We start from the raw sequence: 19019 nt of genomic DNA, 5'->3' as shown, positions 1-19019 counted from the left end.
ATTCTGGACCAAAACCGAAAATTCAGGGTTCACTTAGCCAAAACTGAAACTGACCCCCCCACACATTTTAATAAAAGTAAGCTACACACCAAAATTGTACAAAAAAATTATATATTATGACTGTTAAAAGCAATCTCAGGCATACCCAGATTCCAGCATGTACTGGTTGGCTGGGCATTGTATTTTTTGTCCAATTTTAGTGTGTAACAAACGATAAATCAATGATATGACTTGGCATGATAGGAGTGTGATTGATAACAGCAAACACACTCTTTTTATGCCTAGGCAACCAGTGAATGCTGGAACCCAGGCATGATGGGACTGTGATTGCTGTTAGCAGATTGCTGTTAGCTGTTAGCAATCACACCCCTATCATCCCAAGTCAGCCAATACACGCTGGTACAGGGTGGCTGTAAGTGCAGACCCCATACTGCTGGCAGCATCAATACACAAGGGGGGCAGCTAGCCAGTTTTCAGCATGTACTGGCTGACTTGGTATGATAGGAGTGTGATTGCTAATAGCAATCACAGTCCCATCATGCATAGGTTCCAGCACTTACACATCCATGCTATCACACACACACAAATTCATTCATTCACAGATTCATTCCCTCAATCAGACATACTCATTCACACAATCTCCCCCACCCCCTTACCTTCACTACAGCTCTCGATGCCGCTCACAGACTTCAGCAGGGGGCGCGGCCTCCCTCGTTCTCCCCACAGAGGAAGAAGGACGGAAGCAGAGACTAGACCCTCCCACAAGTAAGCAGCAGGGCTCTTGTGATCCTGGCTGCCCATCTCACGCGGGCCGCACCTCGAGGTTTCGCGGGCCGCATTTGGCCCGTGGGCCGCATGTTGGACGCCCCTGATCTAAGACCATAGATAATGGCTACCTACATGAAAAGCCATGTGGGCTATACCAAGAACAATGGGATATCAGGAACTCCAGGAAGAAGGGGGAGGGGCAGAGTAGACTGGAAGGACAGGAAGGAAGCAGCATGGCAGAAGCTAAGAGAGCTGCAAAAGTTTGCCAGAGAAAAAGTATGAAATAGAAAGCTGCTCTTCCATCTTGGGCTAGTTAAGTGCCAAGAAGCTAGGACTAGTTTAGTGCCTAGTATTGTAACTAAGAATTAGAAAACAACTACTGAAAGAATCCTTTAAAGTCTTTTAGATGAACCTGGTATCTAGAGCCATTTTGGAAACTGAGCACCAAAGGAGTCATTTGATATGCTGATACTCTCTGAAGTTAAGTACATATGTTATTACAATGTTATTAGAATATAATTGTTGACTGTCTGTAACTTTGTTATGGTAACCTTTTTCGATATATTGTTTTTACCGCTAGAGGTATTAATAAAGTATATCATTATATATCATAACATCTGTTGGTATTCGTCTTTACATAATTTAACTGTATTCCTGAATCAAATTTATTGTTGTATTGTTAGATGTGTTTTTCTAAATTGTGTATTTAAATATTAGCATAATTTTGCATAAAACAGGCCATGACCACAACAGGAACCATTAACAAAGTGAGGTTGCTAAAGACAGTTTAATGTCATAAATCATATGCCATGGCAAGACTGAGCATAGCAACAAGACACAAGGTAGTTATTCTGCATCAGCAAGATCTCTTCCTGGCAGAAATGTTGTTCTGAGATGTTCTGTTCAAGCTCTTTTGAAGAAGCACAAAGAAACAGGAAACGTTGAGGACCATAGATGTAATGGTCGGCCCAGGAAACTTAGTGCTAACTTCCCTTCGCAAGCTGATGATGCCCAGCAACACCATCAGCTCACAGAAAACAGTGAGACCCTGTTTGTCACGAACCGGGTGAACAGGTCTGATAGGAGCCCAGGTGCAGGGGATACAAGGGGCTCCGTCTGTCTCCACAACGCATGATGGCTTGGGGTTGTTCCAGACAGGAGCAGGAAATAAATCACACACAGAATATGCAGATAAGATCTGTATTGCAGATGATGGTAAAACAACGTTTACAAATGGTAAGTCTCTTGGCTGGAAGCCCGCTGGCGGGACGCACGGATAGTAGCCCGCTGGATGGGGCGCACACAGCAGGAAGCCCTCTGGATGGGGCGCACACGGCAGGAAGCCCTCTGGATGGGGCGCACACGACAGGTAGCCCTCTGGATGGGGCGCACACGACAGGTAGCCCTCTGGATGGGGCGCACACGACAGGTAAGCCCACTTGCAGGGCACTCAGCTTTGGAGTCCACTTGTGGGTCGCTGGCCGCAACTCAGGAACAGATTGGCAACAGGTCAGGAACAACCAGTCAAGGCCCAGACTGAAGGGCTGGGCAGGTTTATAAAGATAGTGTACTCCAGGTAATAAGGTGCAGCTGGACATGATAATCAGGTCTGAGTGCTTCAGAGTGGCAAGGGCGACCACTAGTGGTTGGTAACGGAAAATGAGCAGCACAGAGTGAAGAGAATTCCAGACTGCAAAGGGTGGAACCTTACACTGTTACACCCATCTACTGTACTGAGGAGCCTAATCAGAAGTGGTCTTCATGGAAGACTTGTGGCCAAAATGCCATACCTCTGAAACAAGACCAAGCACCTCAAAACAACTTTGATGCTGTTTTGAAGACAAAGGGAGGTCACAACACATATTTTATTAGATTTACATTCACTTTGCTATTTGTTAAATGATAAAATCAAACTAATATTATTTCTTCATGGATGTCACACTACCTGAAACTTAATCTTTCTAAAACTGAACTCATTATCTTCCCTCCCTCCATCTCCACTACCTGAATTCTCAATCACCATTAACAACACGACTATCTCTCCTACTAACCAGGCCCGATGCCTTGGGGGTCATCATTGACTCAAACTTCTCCTTCATCCCTCACATTCAGTCCCTCGCCAGATCCTGCCGCTTGCACCTAAAAAACATCTCTCGTATCCGGCCATTCCTCACCCAAGAATCCATAAAAACTCTGGTTCATTCACTTATCATTTCCCGTCTTGACTACTGCAACACTCTTCTGGTTGGCACACCACTGTCTCGACTCTCTCCTCTACAGTCTATCCTAAATGCCGCTGCTAGGCTCATCTTCCTTGCACGTCGCTCCTCTTCTGCTTCCCCCCTCTGTGTAACCCTCCACTGGCTCCCAATTACCTTTAGAATTAAATTTAAGATACTGGTACTGACATATAAGGCCATCCATAATACTGCTCCTCCGTACATTTCTGACCTCATTAGCAAATACTCTCCTACTCGATCCCTACGTTCCTCCCATGGGCTAAGGCTCTCCTCCTCACTCATCACCTCTTCCTTTTCCCGTCTACAAGATTTCACTCAAGCTGCCCCATATCTCTGGAATCTACTCCCAAGGAACCTTCAGCATTCACCCTCCCTCCCGACATTCAAGAAACATCTAAAAACCCACTTCTTCAGAGAAGCATACCATCTTAGCTGCTAGAACTTCCTTGTCATCGATAAAACCCCCAGACTACCTCTCACCCGTCACTGATACCCCCCGCACTACCTCTCACCCTTTCTCTATGCCTTATGTTTGTCACCCCATTTCCCTCTAGATTGTAAGCTTGCGAGCAGGGCTCTCTCCACCAAATGTATCGGTTTGTCTTAGTCTGTCAATTCTTGTCTTGTCATATCCCTTGAATTTATGTATTGTATTAAGCGCTGCGTAAACTGTTGGCGCTATATAAATAAAGGATAATAATAATAATAATAATAATAATAATAATATTAACATGTGTATTTTAAAAGCAACCTGCCTTTTGCTCAGTACTGTATATATTATATACTGTATATATGCCATGTCACGCGCCAGCTCTTAGCGTGTCCTTCGAGTGCACTGCTAGCTAGCTGGAGAGGTTCATTGTGTGTCCCCTCGTGAAAACTAGATGACCAGGGAATAAGTGATGACCAGGGAATAAGTAAGCAAGTCCTGGAGGTGCAGAAAGGGAGGAGAAATGCAGTTCACATATTGGTTCAATAAATATCCTTGCAAACGTGACATAACTTATGGATATTTTAACATTTTAATGTGGGGGGTGCCAAATATAGAATCTACCGAGATGCCAAATGTTCTATATATTCTCTCTGCGTATTAGGCAATGTAAGGCAGAAAAAATATTACCGTACATTTATATTTCCTGTCGGTAGGCAAAATGATCAAGCAGCTCTGGGCATCTGAACTTTGTTTGAGTCTTAGTCAAACTACCATTTTAGCCTGTTTAAGATTACCCTGGTTTGCATATTTGTAAATAGCTGATATAAAAAAAAATCCCAAGTGTATGTTTCCAGACATTTAAATAAAAATATTGGGTTCAAGTCTAAAATAATGATAGACACATCACTGTAGACTTAAACAACTGTGAATTAACAATCAGAAAAGTATACAGAGGTAACTATAATGAATATGATGGATAAAGGTTGAAAGGCAGTGGGGTGCTTAGGACCCTAAGATAGTACTGAGCTTAAACATTCACATGATCATTTTTTGTCGTCACGTGTGTATCCATGTTTAAATGCAAGGCTAATTTTTAGCGGGTTTTCACATCAGACTCAAAATCCTTTACAATGAGACATCAGCAAATACAGTAAGTCTGCACAACTCTTAAAGTCACAGCCTAAAATTAAGTGGCCTAGTACATTTTGTTTTAGAAAATAATTCTATTCCACACCTTAGATTAAGAAGCAATAAAGTCATTAGAACACGTTTATGTTTAGAACGAAAAGGACAATGTGTACTCTTGCTACATCCAAGGCTAGTGTTTCATAATCTGCCAAATCAGAAAATAATGTCAAATGGATTATTTAAGAACAGTTGTATGCCTTACAGGTCACAACCATCTCATGGATTGACCCAAGCCCCGACTGGCCATCTGGCACACTGGACAAATACCCAGTGAGTTACTGCCCTACATGGCTCCATAGGCACCTGGTCTGCCACTCCAGCAGCAGACCAGGTTTTGTAGTGTGCCACAGGCTGCGTAAGCACAAAATATGTAGCATACAACCTGTATTATAAAGCCACTAAACGTACTTACACCTTAAAGTGCCAGGGCCACCTTGTTAAACCAAGTTCAGCCCTGCACTGACCAACTTTGAAATGACATTTGACAATGTGGTCACCCTAGCATAATGCTATCCTGAATCGAGATCAAGGACTGATTAAGGTCTGAATGTTCACATTAGGAAAAATGGGCCGAATAGTTGTTATCTACAGTCAATATTATATTTTGTGTTTATAGACTACCCCACTAAACCTGCATTCCGAACACTAGACTTACATTTGAGATTTAGTAGTAGTCTTATTATATATTGTATCATATATTGTAAAAATTTAATTTTCAGGATTAAGCAACATAGCTAACCTGAGGCAACTTTGCTGTGGCTTCTTATTAATATTTTTTTTCTGTTCTGCCCAAAAGTTCTAATACTCAAAACTTCTATTTAATTAAATTCCAGGTAAAATAAATCAGATGATATAACAAAGAACTTCACAGGTGTGATTATTAAACTAATCTCTTAATTATCCACATATTAGATGAAAAATGATCGAGGTGGAGTTGGTCTCTTTCACGTGCAATATCAACATCAAAAGGAAAAGTATATTTTTCAACAAACTTTAAAGCTTCTTAAAATGTAAACGTACTTTTTTGTGTTTCCTTTTACTGCATTTTATTTCACTATAAATATAATGGTAAATGCTGTTATGAGGAATTAGATGTATCTGGAATAATTTTGAAATTATATAAAAAAAAAAAAATCCACAAGGTTCTGGTTATCATTAGAAGCAAGTTATTTCATCTTTTTCTTTTGCTTAGGTCAACTGGACCAAATAATGATACTTATTTTTTAAGGCAATTTATAACGTAGCATGGGTTTATGGATAAGTAATAATAGCAGGATTAGTATATATTTTTTATTCCTACATTTTGAGTACTACTGTGATACAATATTTTTTACATATAAAATATATACATATAATTAATGACATATCCTCAATAAACATCCCACTTTGTTCTGTCCGTGTATATGCAATCCCTTAAACGTATGTTTGGGTTTTATTCAGCTGTATTGTTATTCCTTAGATGTTTATTTTACAATATAAAAATGATTTATTTTCTTGCATTTAATTAAACCCATCCCGAATTCATATTCTTTCATTAAACCAAGATAAGTAAATAATGAATATGAATCCAACCTAAATTCATACTCATGATATACATTTCTTGATTTAATGGTAATTAAACTAAAATGTATAGGATGAAACACAAGTTTCATCAAATAGCAATAGAATGAAAATATTTCATTATTTTTTTACTTTGCACACATATGCATGTGTTACTATAATATATATTTTATGTATTATATGAGCTTCCACCAAAATGTCAGAGCTTCTGGTGACATCCGCTTCCCTGATTGAAGAATAAGGGACATGACGTTACCGGCTGCTCCCCCATTTTGCGCTACAATAACCTCATGTGAACGTTCACCAAAATGGCAGAGCTTCTGGCGATGTCTTCTCCCCTGATTGGGGAGGAGAGGACATCACCGGAAGCTCTGCCATTTTGTCAGAAGCTCCGCCATTTCATCAGAAGTTCGAATATAGAAAAAAGAGAAGGAAGAAGAAAAAAGATAGAAGACAAGAAGATGCAAGAGACGGTTGCTGAAGTGGTCGGCAGAGAAGGTTGAGAGACATACGAAAATGAGAGCGTGAGAGTAAATATGGGTATAGGACAACCAATTTAATTAACAAAATTGAAATGGAACGTGCAAGAAATGAAATTTGTTGTCAAAAAACAAATGGGTCAAGAACAGTTTGAATAGTTTTTAAACCATTTGCACAGGCAGTTCAATGGATAGATCATCATTGTGTATTAAATTCTGTCTTGTATCCATATTCTATTTTATTTCTAGAGCCAAACATTTTATGGACATCAGTAAATTATTTCACGTCCTTACAATTTTTACAAATATAAATAATTGTTAAATATGAAATATGTAGCTAGACAATAATTAATTGTAAGTTGTTTTACAAAATTATACAGATAAGATTTGTTTCTGGAAAAAGTCATTTTATTGTCTTAAAAAAAATGTAATGATCTAGGTTCACATGTAACACACATAAGGGATGCCCCTGGAGTTGTTCCGCCTCCATAAGCTCTTGAGGTATAAATAAGTGTAGCATAGGTTAGGGTTAACCATTTTTTACACAACTTTTGCTTCTGAAGAGTTACAACGCTGATATTCTCTGTTGAAGGAAGTGAGAACTTATAAGGCCAACATATTTTGCTCCACAGAGGTATGTTTCTTTTTTCTTTTAAATGTCTGGTGCTGATTGCTGTGTTAGCTTGTTATTCTTTAATAAACTCTGTGCAACTCAATCAAATTTAAGACCCAGGTAAACCAGTTTAAAATACTGTTTTACATAATTGCAATCTTTTTTGTGTATGTATAACCTTTTGAAGGCTCCTATTTTAGTAATCCTTCATTTCGGCCCCATAGTTAGACCCTCCAGCAAAATCGGAGGCTATTTACTGGAAGATTGACAAATTGCTAGACAGATGTTTGTGAAAACGCATTAGAGAATCTTACTTCAGTCAGTGTTTTGAGTACTCATTGTTATATATATATATATATATATATATATATTTATATATATATATATATATATATATATATATACACACACACATCAATCACAAGAAACAATTTTTATAAGAGCTAATAAAAAAACAGCAAATTAAGAAGCAAGATGTAGAGCGTTTGTTATTTTTTTGTAGGTAATTTTTCAATGAAAAAGTTTCAAAAGCATAGACAGAAAAATCAAATGTTCATTATCCCGAATTATATGTAAATAGAGCCTGTTCACTAGGCTACCTGTAAGCATGGCATCTGATAAAAAGAACCCCAGCACTCCAATCAGCTTCCAATCCCAAAAAGCAACGTTTCGGGCAAACAGGGACTTTGTCAAGGTCAAATGGCCCTGTTTGGCCGAAACGTTGCTATTTTTGTTATGCTTTCTGTTTTTGTTTTGCCCTTTTTCCTGCTAGCTCCCAGCTTCCTGGGAGTTGAGTGCTGAAACATTTCTTCTTTCTTTAACTGTCCTGGTGTGTGTGTGTTAGGATGTCGGTGTGGCAGAGCCTGTCCTGGTGTGTGTGTTTGGATGTCGGTGTTAACCTGTGTGTGTCACCTTGTGTGTCTGTAACAAGGCCAAACATTGAAGGGAATGTAAACTTTTGATCAGGGCCATTTGGGTGATATCTGTTATCATTATGATTTAAAAAGGAGCCAAACAACTATGTGATAATAAATAGCTTCATATGATCATTAGCTTTAAATAAAAGACAGTTTTTGCATGATCAGCCATATTTTCAAAATCGGTGCCAACATTTCACAATTTCTGCCAGGGTAGGCAAACTTTTGAGCACAACTGTACCTCTCCCTTAATTACCACGGCTCTACCTTCTGCCTCCTGTAACTCTTAGCGTATCCCTTATGGCATTCAGTGCACCCTCTGCTGCTTGGCTCTCCTCTCTTTCTTGCACAGTTTTTATGGATTGTCTGCTTATGTCAATGCATTATATTATTTTTAGTGCATTTAAAAACTAGTTGTAGTCAATTTGGTCATATTGCTAAGGGAAATATTTTGCTTTAAAGCATTTTTATTTTAGAAAACATAATTTTTATTTGTGTTTCTTACGAGTCATACCATTGAAATTGGGAAAAAAACCCCAAAACAACAACAAATGTCAAGCACACAGATGTGCATATTTTAATTATTGGCAATGTTGCCTATTTATACGTGGTTTGGCTTTGAGTGAAGAAACAGATCACACATCTGGATCTGGATGTCACTTCCCTGTAACTTATTGTACAAAAAAATGGATATGGAATGTTTTTTTGCAGAGCTCAGACATGTTATGAGAAGTAGATTTTATACATAATTAGTCATTAGTTAATATCCCTATTGTTTTTAACACCTAGTTATAGAAAAGTAGTTATAGAAAAGGTCAGTTGGCAAAATGGTGTGAAAAATGATACATGGCAGAAGATAGGTGTTGCACGATAGTTCAGAAGACCCAAATAAACATCCTGCCCGGACGATTGTGCTTTCCTTGGAATGGATTTGGCAATGCCTACATATTTTTCAGCCAGTCCGTTAGCCTGTGGTAGATGTGGACCAACGGGACTGTGCTTGATGCCCCATTCGTGGAGAAAAGATTGAAATTCAGTGCTGGAGAATTGTGGACCATTGTCAGAGACAATTTCTTCACATACACCATGCCTCGCTAGCAGGCCCGGACTGGCCATCGGGCATACTGGGCATTTGCCCGGTGGGCCGGGCCGGGGCCGGGCCAGCCCGGGACACGGCAGGGCCGGATTGACTTAGGGGCTAATGTTGCTGCAGCTCCAGGCCCCTACCTTAAAATAGGCCCAGTCAGGAACGGACTGACTGGGCCTATGCCGCCGTCCTTAACGCAGGGCAAAAGGGGCACCTGCCCCTTAAGCGCGCAGCAACTGTGACCGGGCCCGCTACTTACCTGGCAGACGCGCGCGAGCAGCGTCGCTTCCACGGCCAGGGGGACGCAAGAATCCAACGGAGCCATGTGACGTACGTCACGTACGTCACATGACCCTGCTGTGCGTCTGCTCCCCCTGTGCAGATCCACGGAAGTCTGCGAGCAGCGCGTACATCATCGGTTCAGGTAAGGGGGTGAGGGAGGCTGTAGGGAGTATGTGAGATTGAATGAAAGAGTGAATTAATGAGTATCTGTGAAGGAGTGAGTGAATGAATGTTTGTGAATGAGTATATGTAAATGAGTATCTGAATGAGGGAATTAATGAGTATCTGAATGAGGGAATTAATGAGTATCAATGTATGAATGAATATCTGAATGAGTGAATGATTATCTGTGAATTAGTGAATAAATATTTGTGAACGAGTGAATGAATATGTGTGTGTGATAGCATGGATGTGTAAGGGGGGCAAAGATGCAACAGGCAGGCTGTTTTGGTGGCAAAGATGCCACAGGCAGGCTGTTTTGGTGGCAAAGATGCCACAGGCAGGCTGTTTTGGTGGCAAAGTTGCCACAGGCAGGCTGTTTTGGTGGCAAAGTTGCCACAGGCAGGCTGTTTTGGAGGCAAAGTTGCCACAGGCAGGCTGTTATGGGGGCAAAGATGCCACAGGCAGGCTGAGTGAAACCGTCCGTGGAAACCCTCCAGTCTGTCCTGGTGTCTGTGTGTGTTTGGGTGCCGGTGTGACAGAGCCTGTCCTGGTGTGTGTGTGTTTGGGTGTCGGTGTGCCTGTCCAGAGCCTGTCCTGGTGTGTGTGTCTGGGTGTCAGTGTGGCAGAGCCTGTCCTGATGTGTGTGTCTGGGTGTCAGTGTGGCAGAGCCTGTCCTGATGTGTGTGTTCAGGTGTCAGTGTGGCAGAGCCTGTCCTGATGTGTGTGTTTGGGTGTTGGTGTGGCAGAGCCTGTCCTGGTGTGTGTGCGAACACAGAAAAGAACCCCAATCAGCTTCCAATCCTTAGGTTGCTTTACTCAAAGAAAGCAAAACAAAAAAGCAACGTTTCGGGCAAACAGGGACTTTGTCAAGGTCAAACGGCCCTGTTTGGCCGAAACGTTGCTATTTTTGTTATGCTTTCTGTTTTTGTTTTGCCCTTTTTCCTGCTAGCTCCCAGCTTCCTGGGAGTTGAGTGCTGAAACATTTCTTCTTTCTTTAACTGTCCTGGTGTGTGTGTGTTTGGATGTCGGTGTGGCAGAGCCTGCCCTGGTGTGTGTGTTAGGATGTCGGTGTGGCAGAGCCTGTCCTGGTGTGTGTGTCTGGGTGTCGGTGTGGAAAAGCCTGTCCTGGTGTGTGTGTTTGGTTATCTGTTTCCTTAATTTACAGTAGGAACTATTTCATTTTAACTTATCCAGAGATAAAATGCCCTCCTGAATTTGTAGTGACTTCAGGGGACAAAACATTCAAGGCCCTGAAATCACCCTGAAATAGTGGAAAAGATAAGGTATTGTGTTATTTACTCTATAATATTTATTTCAAGGATTAGTCGCACTAAATTGTGGCTTCAGGCTTCCCATGTTGAATGACCAAGTATTATGTATATGTATGTACATATATGTTTTTTCATAAAAATGGGCTGCTCAGTCTGAAATGCCGGGGCCTATTTTTTGTCCCAGTCCGGGCCTGCTCGCTAGTATTGATTTGAAAGCTGAAATTATAGTTTAGGACTTCAGATCCTTCAGTTTTACTATTTCGAAGTATTTACATTAATAGTCAACAATAATCAGGTAGTCATTCCCTTCAGTATGAAAAATATCTGTAGCTAGTCATTGTCAAGCAAGAGAAGGGATACTCCAGGGGATGAGAGGTTCTTTTGTGTTTCGTCGTTGAAATTCGTTGCAGGTATCACAAATCTTCACAAACCTCTCAGTTTGTTAGGCCAATAAACCAATTCCCCTGCCGTCGTTTGCACAGAGCCATGCCTAAGTGTCCTTGGTGATTTTGTTCCAAAACCAGTTTTCTGTTGACTTCTAGGAATGAGTATACGTTCAAACATAAAGATAATGCCCTCGTTATTTGACAATTCATGCCTCACAGGCCAGAATTCCTGTAATTCTGGTGGTAGTTTTTTGCGCTTCTCTGGCCAACCATTGCACATGACCCGGCAACGTTTTTCTACTTGCTTGTCCAATATCGTTTCCTTTTCAATTCTTTCCAGTCTGACATCTGAGATGGGTACATTGACTAAGACTGTGTGCACTTATTCCTCCAGATCAGGTTCGTCCTGTGCTTCATGTCCTGCTGGAAACACTCTGGATAGCGTGTCTGCCATTGGGATTTCTTTCCCTGGCCTGTATTTGGCAGTAAGGTCATATGGTTACAGCTTCATTACCATTCTCTGTAGGCATTATGTGTTCTAAAGGCTTGTGGTCCGTTTCCACTAATACTGGACGCCCATAGATATATTGATGAAATTTTTCACATCCGTTGACAATGGCTAGCATTTCCTTTTCAATTTGGGCATAGTTGGATTGAGCTGTCATAAGTGCCCTCGAGGCATAGGCCACTGGGTGACCTCTTTGTGTCAGTACTGCACCCAACCCAAATTGTGATGCGTCTACTTGAAGAACAGTATCACAGTTCACATCAAAATATTTCAAGATGGGTCCGGGCTGTTTGCTTATAGGGGCCTTTATTTTCTCAAATGTTGTTTGCATATTAGCATCCCAAGACCAGCATGCATTTTTCTGCAGTAGAGTTCGTAGAGGTACTGTTTGTTGGGCTAAACCCTGCTAAACTTTGACAGATAATTGAAAATGCCCAGTGCTGTTTCTAGCTCTTTTCTGGAAGTTGGTGCTTGCATTTTAGTGATTGCTTGTATTTTGTTGGGATCAGATTTTAAACCATCTTTACTGATGATATGCCCAAAGTAGCTTACCTCCTCAACACCAATCTGCAGTTTGTTCGGGTTGAGCTTCATATTCTTCTCCCAACATCTCTTAAGCAAGGCAATCAGGTTCTTGTTCCGCATGATCTTTGCCATAGACCAATAAATCATCAATTATGACTTCAACACCCCGCAGGCCTGAAATTAGCTTGTGTGATTTTTTCTGGAACATTTCCTGAGCAGACAACAAACTCTTGTAAATCTCCATTGTCCAACAGGGGAGTTAAACGTGGTGAGGCAACTGCTGTTCTCATCTAGACGTAGTTGCCAGTACCCAGACTGCGCATCTAGTACACTGAACACTGATGCCCCAACAAGTTTGTGTGCTATGTCCTCTAGAGTGGGTAGTCTGTAATGTTCTCTCATTATTACCTTGTTCAAATCACGTGGGTCAATGCATATTCGGATTGCTCCTGTGTTTTTCTTTTCCACCACCACCATACAGCTGACCCATTCAGAAGGTTCTGTGACCTTTTTGATCACTCCTAATTTCTCCATCCTTAAGAGTTCTTGTTCCACTTGGCTTTGAAGAGCTAAAGGTATTTTCCTCGGTGCATGTTTAACAGGGTATGCTCCTTCTTTTATCCGAATTTTGCATATCCCTGGAAGACATCCGAGTCCTCTGAATACATCACTGAAATCGTGTTTAATGCCGTGAGCTGTAAGTATGTTTTCACTGCTGTTAACCGTCATTATAATTTTGATAAGTCCAATCTCTTGGCTCGTCCGCAGACCAAGCACAGCAGGAGCCTTTGTTTCTATTATAAACACCTGTAAGTTAGTTAGTTTCAGATCCTTTACATGCACATTTTGTATGGCAATGTCGAATAACATCCAGGACCTCTCCTCCATAACCTCTTAGCTTTGGTAGCCTTTGCGTTTCGAGTTGTAATTCCTTACGGAGGAATTTGCGATATATGTGCCCTGGCACGCAATTTACCTGAGCTCCTGTGTCAATCTTAAACTTGACAGGGATCATGAAAGGTGCCCACTGCTTCATCTGCAGAGTGTTGTATGTTCTGCACCGATGCAAGGTATATCTGTGAGCTGTCTGTGTCATCATCTGAATGGTTGTCCAAATCATCTATATTATACACTGGTCGTGTCTGTGGCTTCCTATAGCTCATTCCATTATGAAATATTTTGGTGCCCAAAGTGCCCCTTTTTTCTGCATTTATTACATATTTGGCCTCTTGCAGGGCATAACATATCTCTGTAATGTGTGTTTCCACAATATCCACAGGTTGTTTCTGTGTTCTAGGCTTGTGGGTGTGGACCTCCCATTACCTGCAACTTGACATCCCATATGCTCACCCAATTCTGATAGCTTTTTCATAGGTTAATTCTTCCCCCTGCAGTAACTTTTCCTGCTCTTCCTTGAACGGACTGCCCATTAACATCCTGCCTTTTATCATATCTCTGCTATCTTGTCCTCTGGAGCTATGTTTTCACTTGCACACCATGCTCTGCCTACATCCCGGCCTGTTTGGCCAACACTGATGAGAAAGTATGCAGCCTTTTGTTGATCCGTCCATTGTGCTGCATCAGGTCGCGCATAAACGAGCTCTATCAGCTCCCTCCACTTTGCCCAGTTTTCTGATACATTTCTAAACATTCTAAATCCAGTGGAGGAATGTTTCTTCAGACAGGTCATGCAGAAGCTTCTTTATTCCATGCTCTCTCTTTCTCCCTCTGCTGCCAACTGACTCTCTTACAAGTTACATAACAGGACTTAAGGTAGACCATATATTAGCATTTAAGGTAGAACTTTGGAGTTTGGAAATGAACAACATTAACGAAGGAGGAGGAAGTGAGGGGGGTATATAAGGTTAGGGCATTGGGGGGTTCTGGGCTTTTTGTGGTGCCAGCTTACCCTGTGTTTTTGTCCCACCCTCCCTTTATTTTGTGATGTTCTTGATTGGTGTTCTTGTTTACTAATTTTTCTTTGTTCTGTTTTAGAATTTTGTCACAGCCGGGGACGGAAGCTTGCCAGGTTGCCGGGGGGTGTTATGTGGTTATTGCCACTGGTGTTAAAGTGTCGGTGGGAGGTTCCTGGCTGGGCGGGTTGCTGGAACCTTGGGTGGGGGCAAGGCATCATGGGACGCCCTCCCATAAAGTGATGCTTACGGTTCGGCCCTGGTTGGTCCTGGCGAGCTTAGGGGTGTTCTGTTGTATTTGGCAATGACGTTAATATATATCGGCTGTGGCCTTTTCATCCCACATTTGGTGTCTGTGTTTCATTTGGGGGAGCCTCGCCCAGGAGTCGAGGCTACCCTGTCATTTCAGCTCAGGCATGTGCCTTTTTTTACCTTTGTAACTGGGTAATCCCTATATCATTTTAATATTCTTGCAAAAATGTAGAATACTTTGCAGAATGTATTCTGTGAATAAAACAAAAACTGGAACTTCTTGGTACTGATATTACAGGCCTGCATAAAAACAATGTCTATGCCAAAAGCTTTACAACGCCTACTCAACTTTGATCCCTCCTTTAAACTACAAACATGCACACAAACGTAGGAATTTTCAATTTTGGCCGATGCCTCCAGCTGGATTATTTAAGGCCAATATTTGATCAGTTTATTCACTGCTGGCACTGCATGTTTGCACAACTACTGCATGAGGACAACATACTTAAGAAGAGGCATAACAATTTGTGGAAGGAGAAGCAGAGCATGTAAGGAACAGCTGGAATTTTTTTTTTATTATTTTATTGTAGGTTAATGCTTGTTATGTCATACCCATAAATGTTTAATTTTGTGTGTTTGTGTTTTTGGTCAGTTCCTTGTTGGAGCCATGGTGAAAAGTATTTGTGTAATTGGAGCAGGCTCTAGTGGTCTGACAGCCATTAAATGTTGCCTGGATGAAGGTTTGGAGCCCATATGCTTTGAGAGGAGTGAAGATATTGGTGGTTTGTGGAGATTCAAGGTAATTAAAACATTTCACATCGTTACTAGTTTTCACAATAGTTAATTATTTGAATAGATTGTTCAGTTTTTTTATCCGTATGTTTTCATGCTAACAGGAGAACCCAGAAGATGGTAGGGCTAGTATCTACAAATCTGTGATCATAAACACTTCCAAGGAAATGATGTGTTTCAGTGACTATCCCATTCCAGATGATTTCCCAAACTATATGCATAATTCCAAAATAATGGATTATTTCAGAATGTATGCAGAGAACTTCAACCTTCTAAAATATATCCGCTTTAAGGTACAGTACTTTTTATTGAAAATTTGATAACAAATACATGTTAACAAAAATTCCATAATTGTGGTTATTATTTGGTTTAGATTCAAACCCAATGGCCATGGTATTTCTGTTTGTACTACTTATCAGTCGATTCACTTAAAGAAATGTGTCAGTTAATTTAACCCCTTCAGTACCGGGACGTACCTGGTACTTCCTGGTTAACAGTCACCGGTAGACCGGGACGTACCAGGTACGTCTCCTCCAAAAAACGCGGTGATCGTGGGGGCGCTGCTGCTGCTGTCTGCCCAGGACTCCTGGGCAGACAGCACAGCCTGTCTAAGCCCGCCCCCAAGCCCACGATCACTCCCACAGAATGATTTTGTAGGCAGAAACTGCGATTGCAGAAAAATCTGCAATCGCGGTTTCAGCTGCCACAGGCAGCTTCATGGAAGGGGGGGGGGTGTTGAATGGGTCCCCACACAACCTGATCCAACACCCCCCTGCTGCCTGATCGCTCCATTGTTAGCGATCGCGATTGCGGCATTGAAGGTGTTAATTCCCGTTTTGTAGGGGGTTCTGCTGCTGGTGGTCTGCCTGGAAGCCCAGGCAGACCAGCAGCAGCAAAAACGACCCCCCAGAAGTCCTCTGATCAGTCCTGTAGGACTGATCAGAGAGACTCCTCCCCTACAATCTCCAGTCTATTGGAGATTGTGTCCCAGCTGCCAGAGGCAGCTTCAGGGACAGGGAGACAGGGTTCTTTGGTCTCCACATGAGTGTGGAGACCAGACCCCCCACCCTTCCTCAGTTAACCCCTACCCCTCTCTACCTCAATTAACCCCTTCAATGCTGCGATTGTGTATGACCCCCATCGCAGCATTGCAGGGGTTAATATTAGTCCCCACAAGCTTGTGGGGACTAAATATCAGTCAACGCTGTGCTTCAATGGAGCATCAGCATTGAAAGAGTTAAAAAAAAAATGTTAAAAATAATAATAATAATAAAAAAAAAAATAACAGCACTGACCTGAAAGTCCAGGGTGCTTCCAGGTCAAATGCTGGGCTGGGCTGATCAGATCGCTCCTGGCCAATAGGAGTGATCGGATCATTATGGCAGCCCACGGATGACCCTGCTGTACAAAGAGAGAGGGGTCATCTAGGGTAATTATGAAAAAACACAAATTATTAATAAATGAAATAATCATAATTATTACCTGATCACTTGTTGGTGACATTTTAAGTCGCTGATTATTGATCGGTCTCCCTGATTGATGTCAGCGGCCTAAACCTGTCACTTACAAGTAATCTGATGAAAAAAAATATTTAAAAAAAAATGTAAATGCACATGTTCCAGTTTTGCCCTCATAGCTTCCTCAAAAAATGCATGAACCATGCATGTGAGGTCTTATTGGAATCAGGGGATCTTGGTGAACAAAATGTGGTGTTTTCTTCCACTGTTGCACTTATGGTGTGCAAGAAATTCAGTGCAACATTGAAATGTATGCGTTAAAAAAGCAGTAAAATAATTTCCCTGTGAAGTTTGGCAGACATCAGTGAAGAAATGGCTAGCTGAAAACTGTCAAAACTACCCTAGTTGAACACCTTGACTCATCTACTGTTCATAAATATATACTTTTATGGGGTACTTTACAGTGGGGGGGCTTCCAAAATGTCCCAAATGGGATATGGACCCAGTAAACCAATTCCTGAAAACTTGCGCATGTTCCAGCTATGGCCTCATGGCTTCCTCAAAAAATGCATGAACCATGCATGTGAGGCCGTGTTGGAACCGGGGGATGTTGGTGAACAAAATGTGGTGCTTTCTTCCACTGTTGCACATATGCTGTGCAAGAAATACATTTTAACATTGAAATTTATTTGTTAAAAACGCAATAAAATAAATTTTCCGTGAACTTTGGCAGACATCAGTGAAGAAATGGCTAGCTGAAAACTGTCAAAACTACCCTAGTTGAACACCTTGACTTGTCTACTGTTCATAAATATATACTTTTATGGGGTAATTTACAGTGGGGGCTTCCAAAATGTCCCAAATGGGATATGGGCCCAGGAAACCAATTTCTGAAAATTCAAAATGTGAAAACGAAAATGCGCATGTTCCAGTTTTGCCCTCATAGCTTCCTCAAAAAATGCATGAACCATGCATGTGAGGCCTTGTTGGAACCGGGGGATGTTGGTGAACACAATTTGGTGTTTTTTCTGCAGTTGCACATATTCTATACAAAATATAATATAAAATCTAAAGCAACATTGCAACATATGCAAAAAAACCAAAAAAATATAAAAATACCTCAAAATTTGGCAGCAATTGGCGATAAAATACCTGTTTGAAAAGTGTCAAAATGACCCTAGTTGTACACCTTGACTTATCTACTTTTCATAAACATATAATTTTGGGGTGATAATCAGTATCTGTGACAACTATTGGAGTTATTAGACTACCATGCCAAATTTGAAAAAAATTACATTTCAAAAACGTGATGCATGCCTTGCAATATTTGCCCTATACTGGTCAAAATAGATAAAAATCCTGGCCATGTTGGGTGGTTTCCAAATCAGGACAACTTAATGAATATATTTGGGATAATTTTTTCCCATCGGTTCAATGTGTGTACAATTTGTATGTATACAAAACTGTAAAAAAATGCGTTTTTTTCATTTTTTCCCCAATTTTTCCAGTTTATTTCAAACAAAACAATGTACTACCCAGCTTAATATGGCTTCAAATGAAAGCCCTACTTGTGCTGAAAAAACAATATGTGATTTGTGTGGGTGCACTAATTGATAAGAGAGAAATTACAGTTGAAGAAAGACATGGCAAAAACACAAAAATGGCTCCGGTCCTTTAGCGACACGTTAGTATCAAAATCCCGGTCCTGAAGGGGTTAAAGGATTCATTCAATTGACAAAATAAACAAAGCTATTTAGGTTCATTAACACTGAAGTTGATTTTAAATTCATGAGATTGCATGCGCTATTTACTAGCAAGTTGGAAGTCAAATTAAATTTCAAACAAAACCTTGAAAAAAGTTATTTAAAAAATGGGAGAGGGTGTGAATGCCTATTTACGCTCATGCCCTATCCTGAATGCTCTGGGATAGCGATATATATATTTTTTTACCTTAACCATATTCTGTGTATGATGCCTCCAAATGGCACCTGTACAGTACAGTGCATTATAGTGGTGCAAAAATGTTGTTCCCATGCAATGGTCATTGGCACACCAGCTTCTGCAGAAACTGACATTTATGTTGGTTATCAAGCATCAATGGTTGCAAACACACCCAACTTGGTTTAGTTGGATGGCTTAGGTTCCTGGGTTAATCAGATGATAGTATATTAAATTTAACTTGACGG

General features: G+C 41.0%; 1 protein-coding gene across 1 annotated transcript in view; it reads left to right on the top strand.

Moving 5' to 3' along the window:
* The first annotated feature begins 15245 nt into the window (after window positions 1–15245).
* Window positions 15246–19019, top strand: part of LOC149284446 (flavin-containing monooxygenase 5-like) — a 32795-nt gene continuing 29021 nt past the window's right edge. Inside the window, exons 1-2 of the mRNA XM_089496716.1 lie at window positions 15246–15383; window positions 15481–15669. Coding sequence (XP_089352842.1) covers window positions 15252–15383; window positions 15481–15669 — 321 coding nt within the window. The 5' untranslated portion in view covers window positions 15246–15251. The remainder of the gene's footprint in view (window positions 15384–15480; window positions 15670–19019) is intronic.

The sequence above is a fragment of the Sceloporus occidentalis genome, unplaced genomic scaffold (assembly GCF_023333645.1).
Source record: "Sceloporus occidentalis isolate IW3139 unplaced genomic scaffold, rSceOcc1.0.p SCAF_93, whole genome shotgun sequence".
Taxonomy (NCBI): domain Eukaryota; kingdom Metazoa; phylum Chordata; class Lepidosauria; order Squamata; family Phrynosomatidae; genus Sceloporus; species Sceloporus occidentalis.
This window is presented reverse-complemented; position numbering and strand designations above follow the sequence as displayed.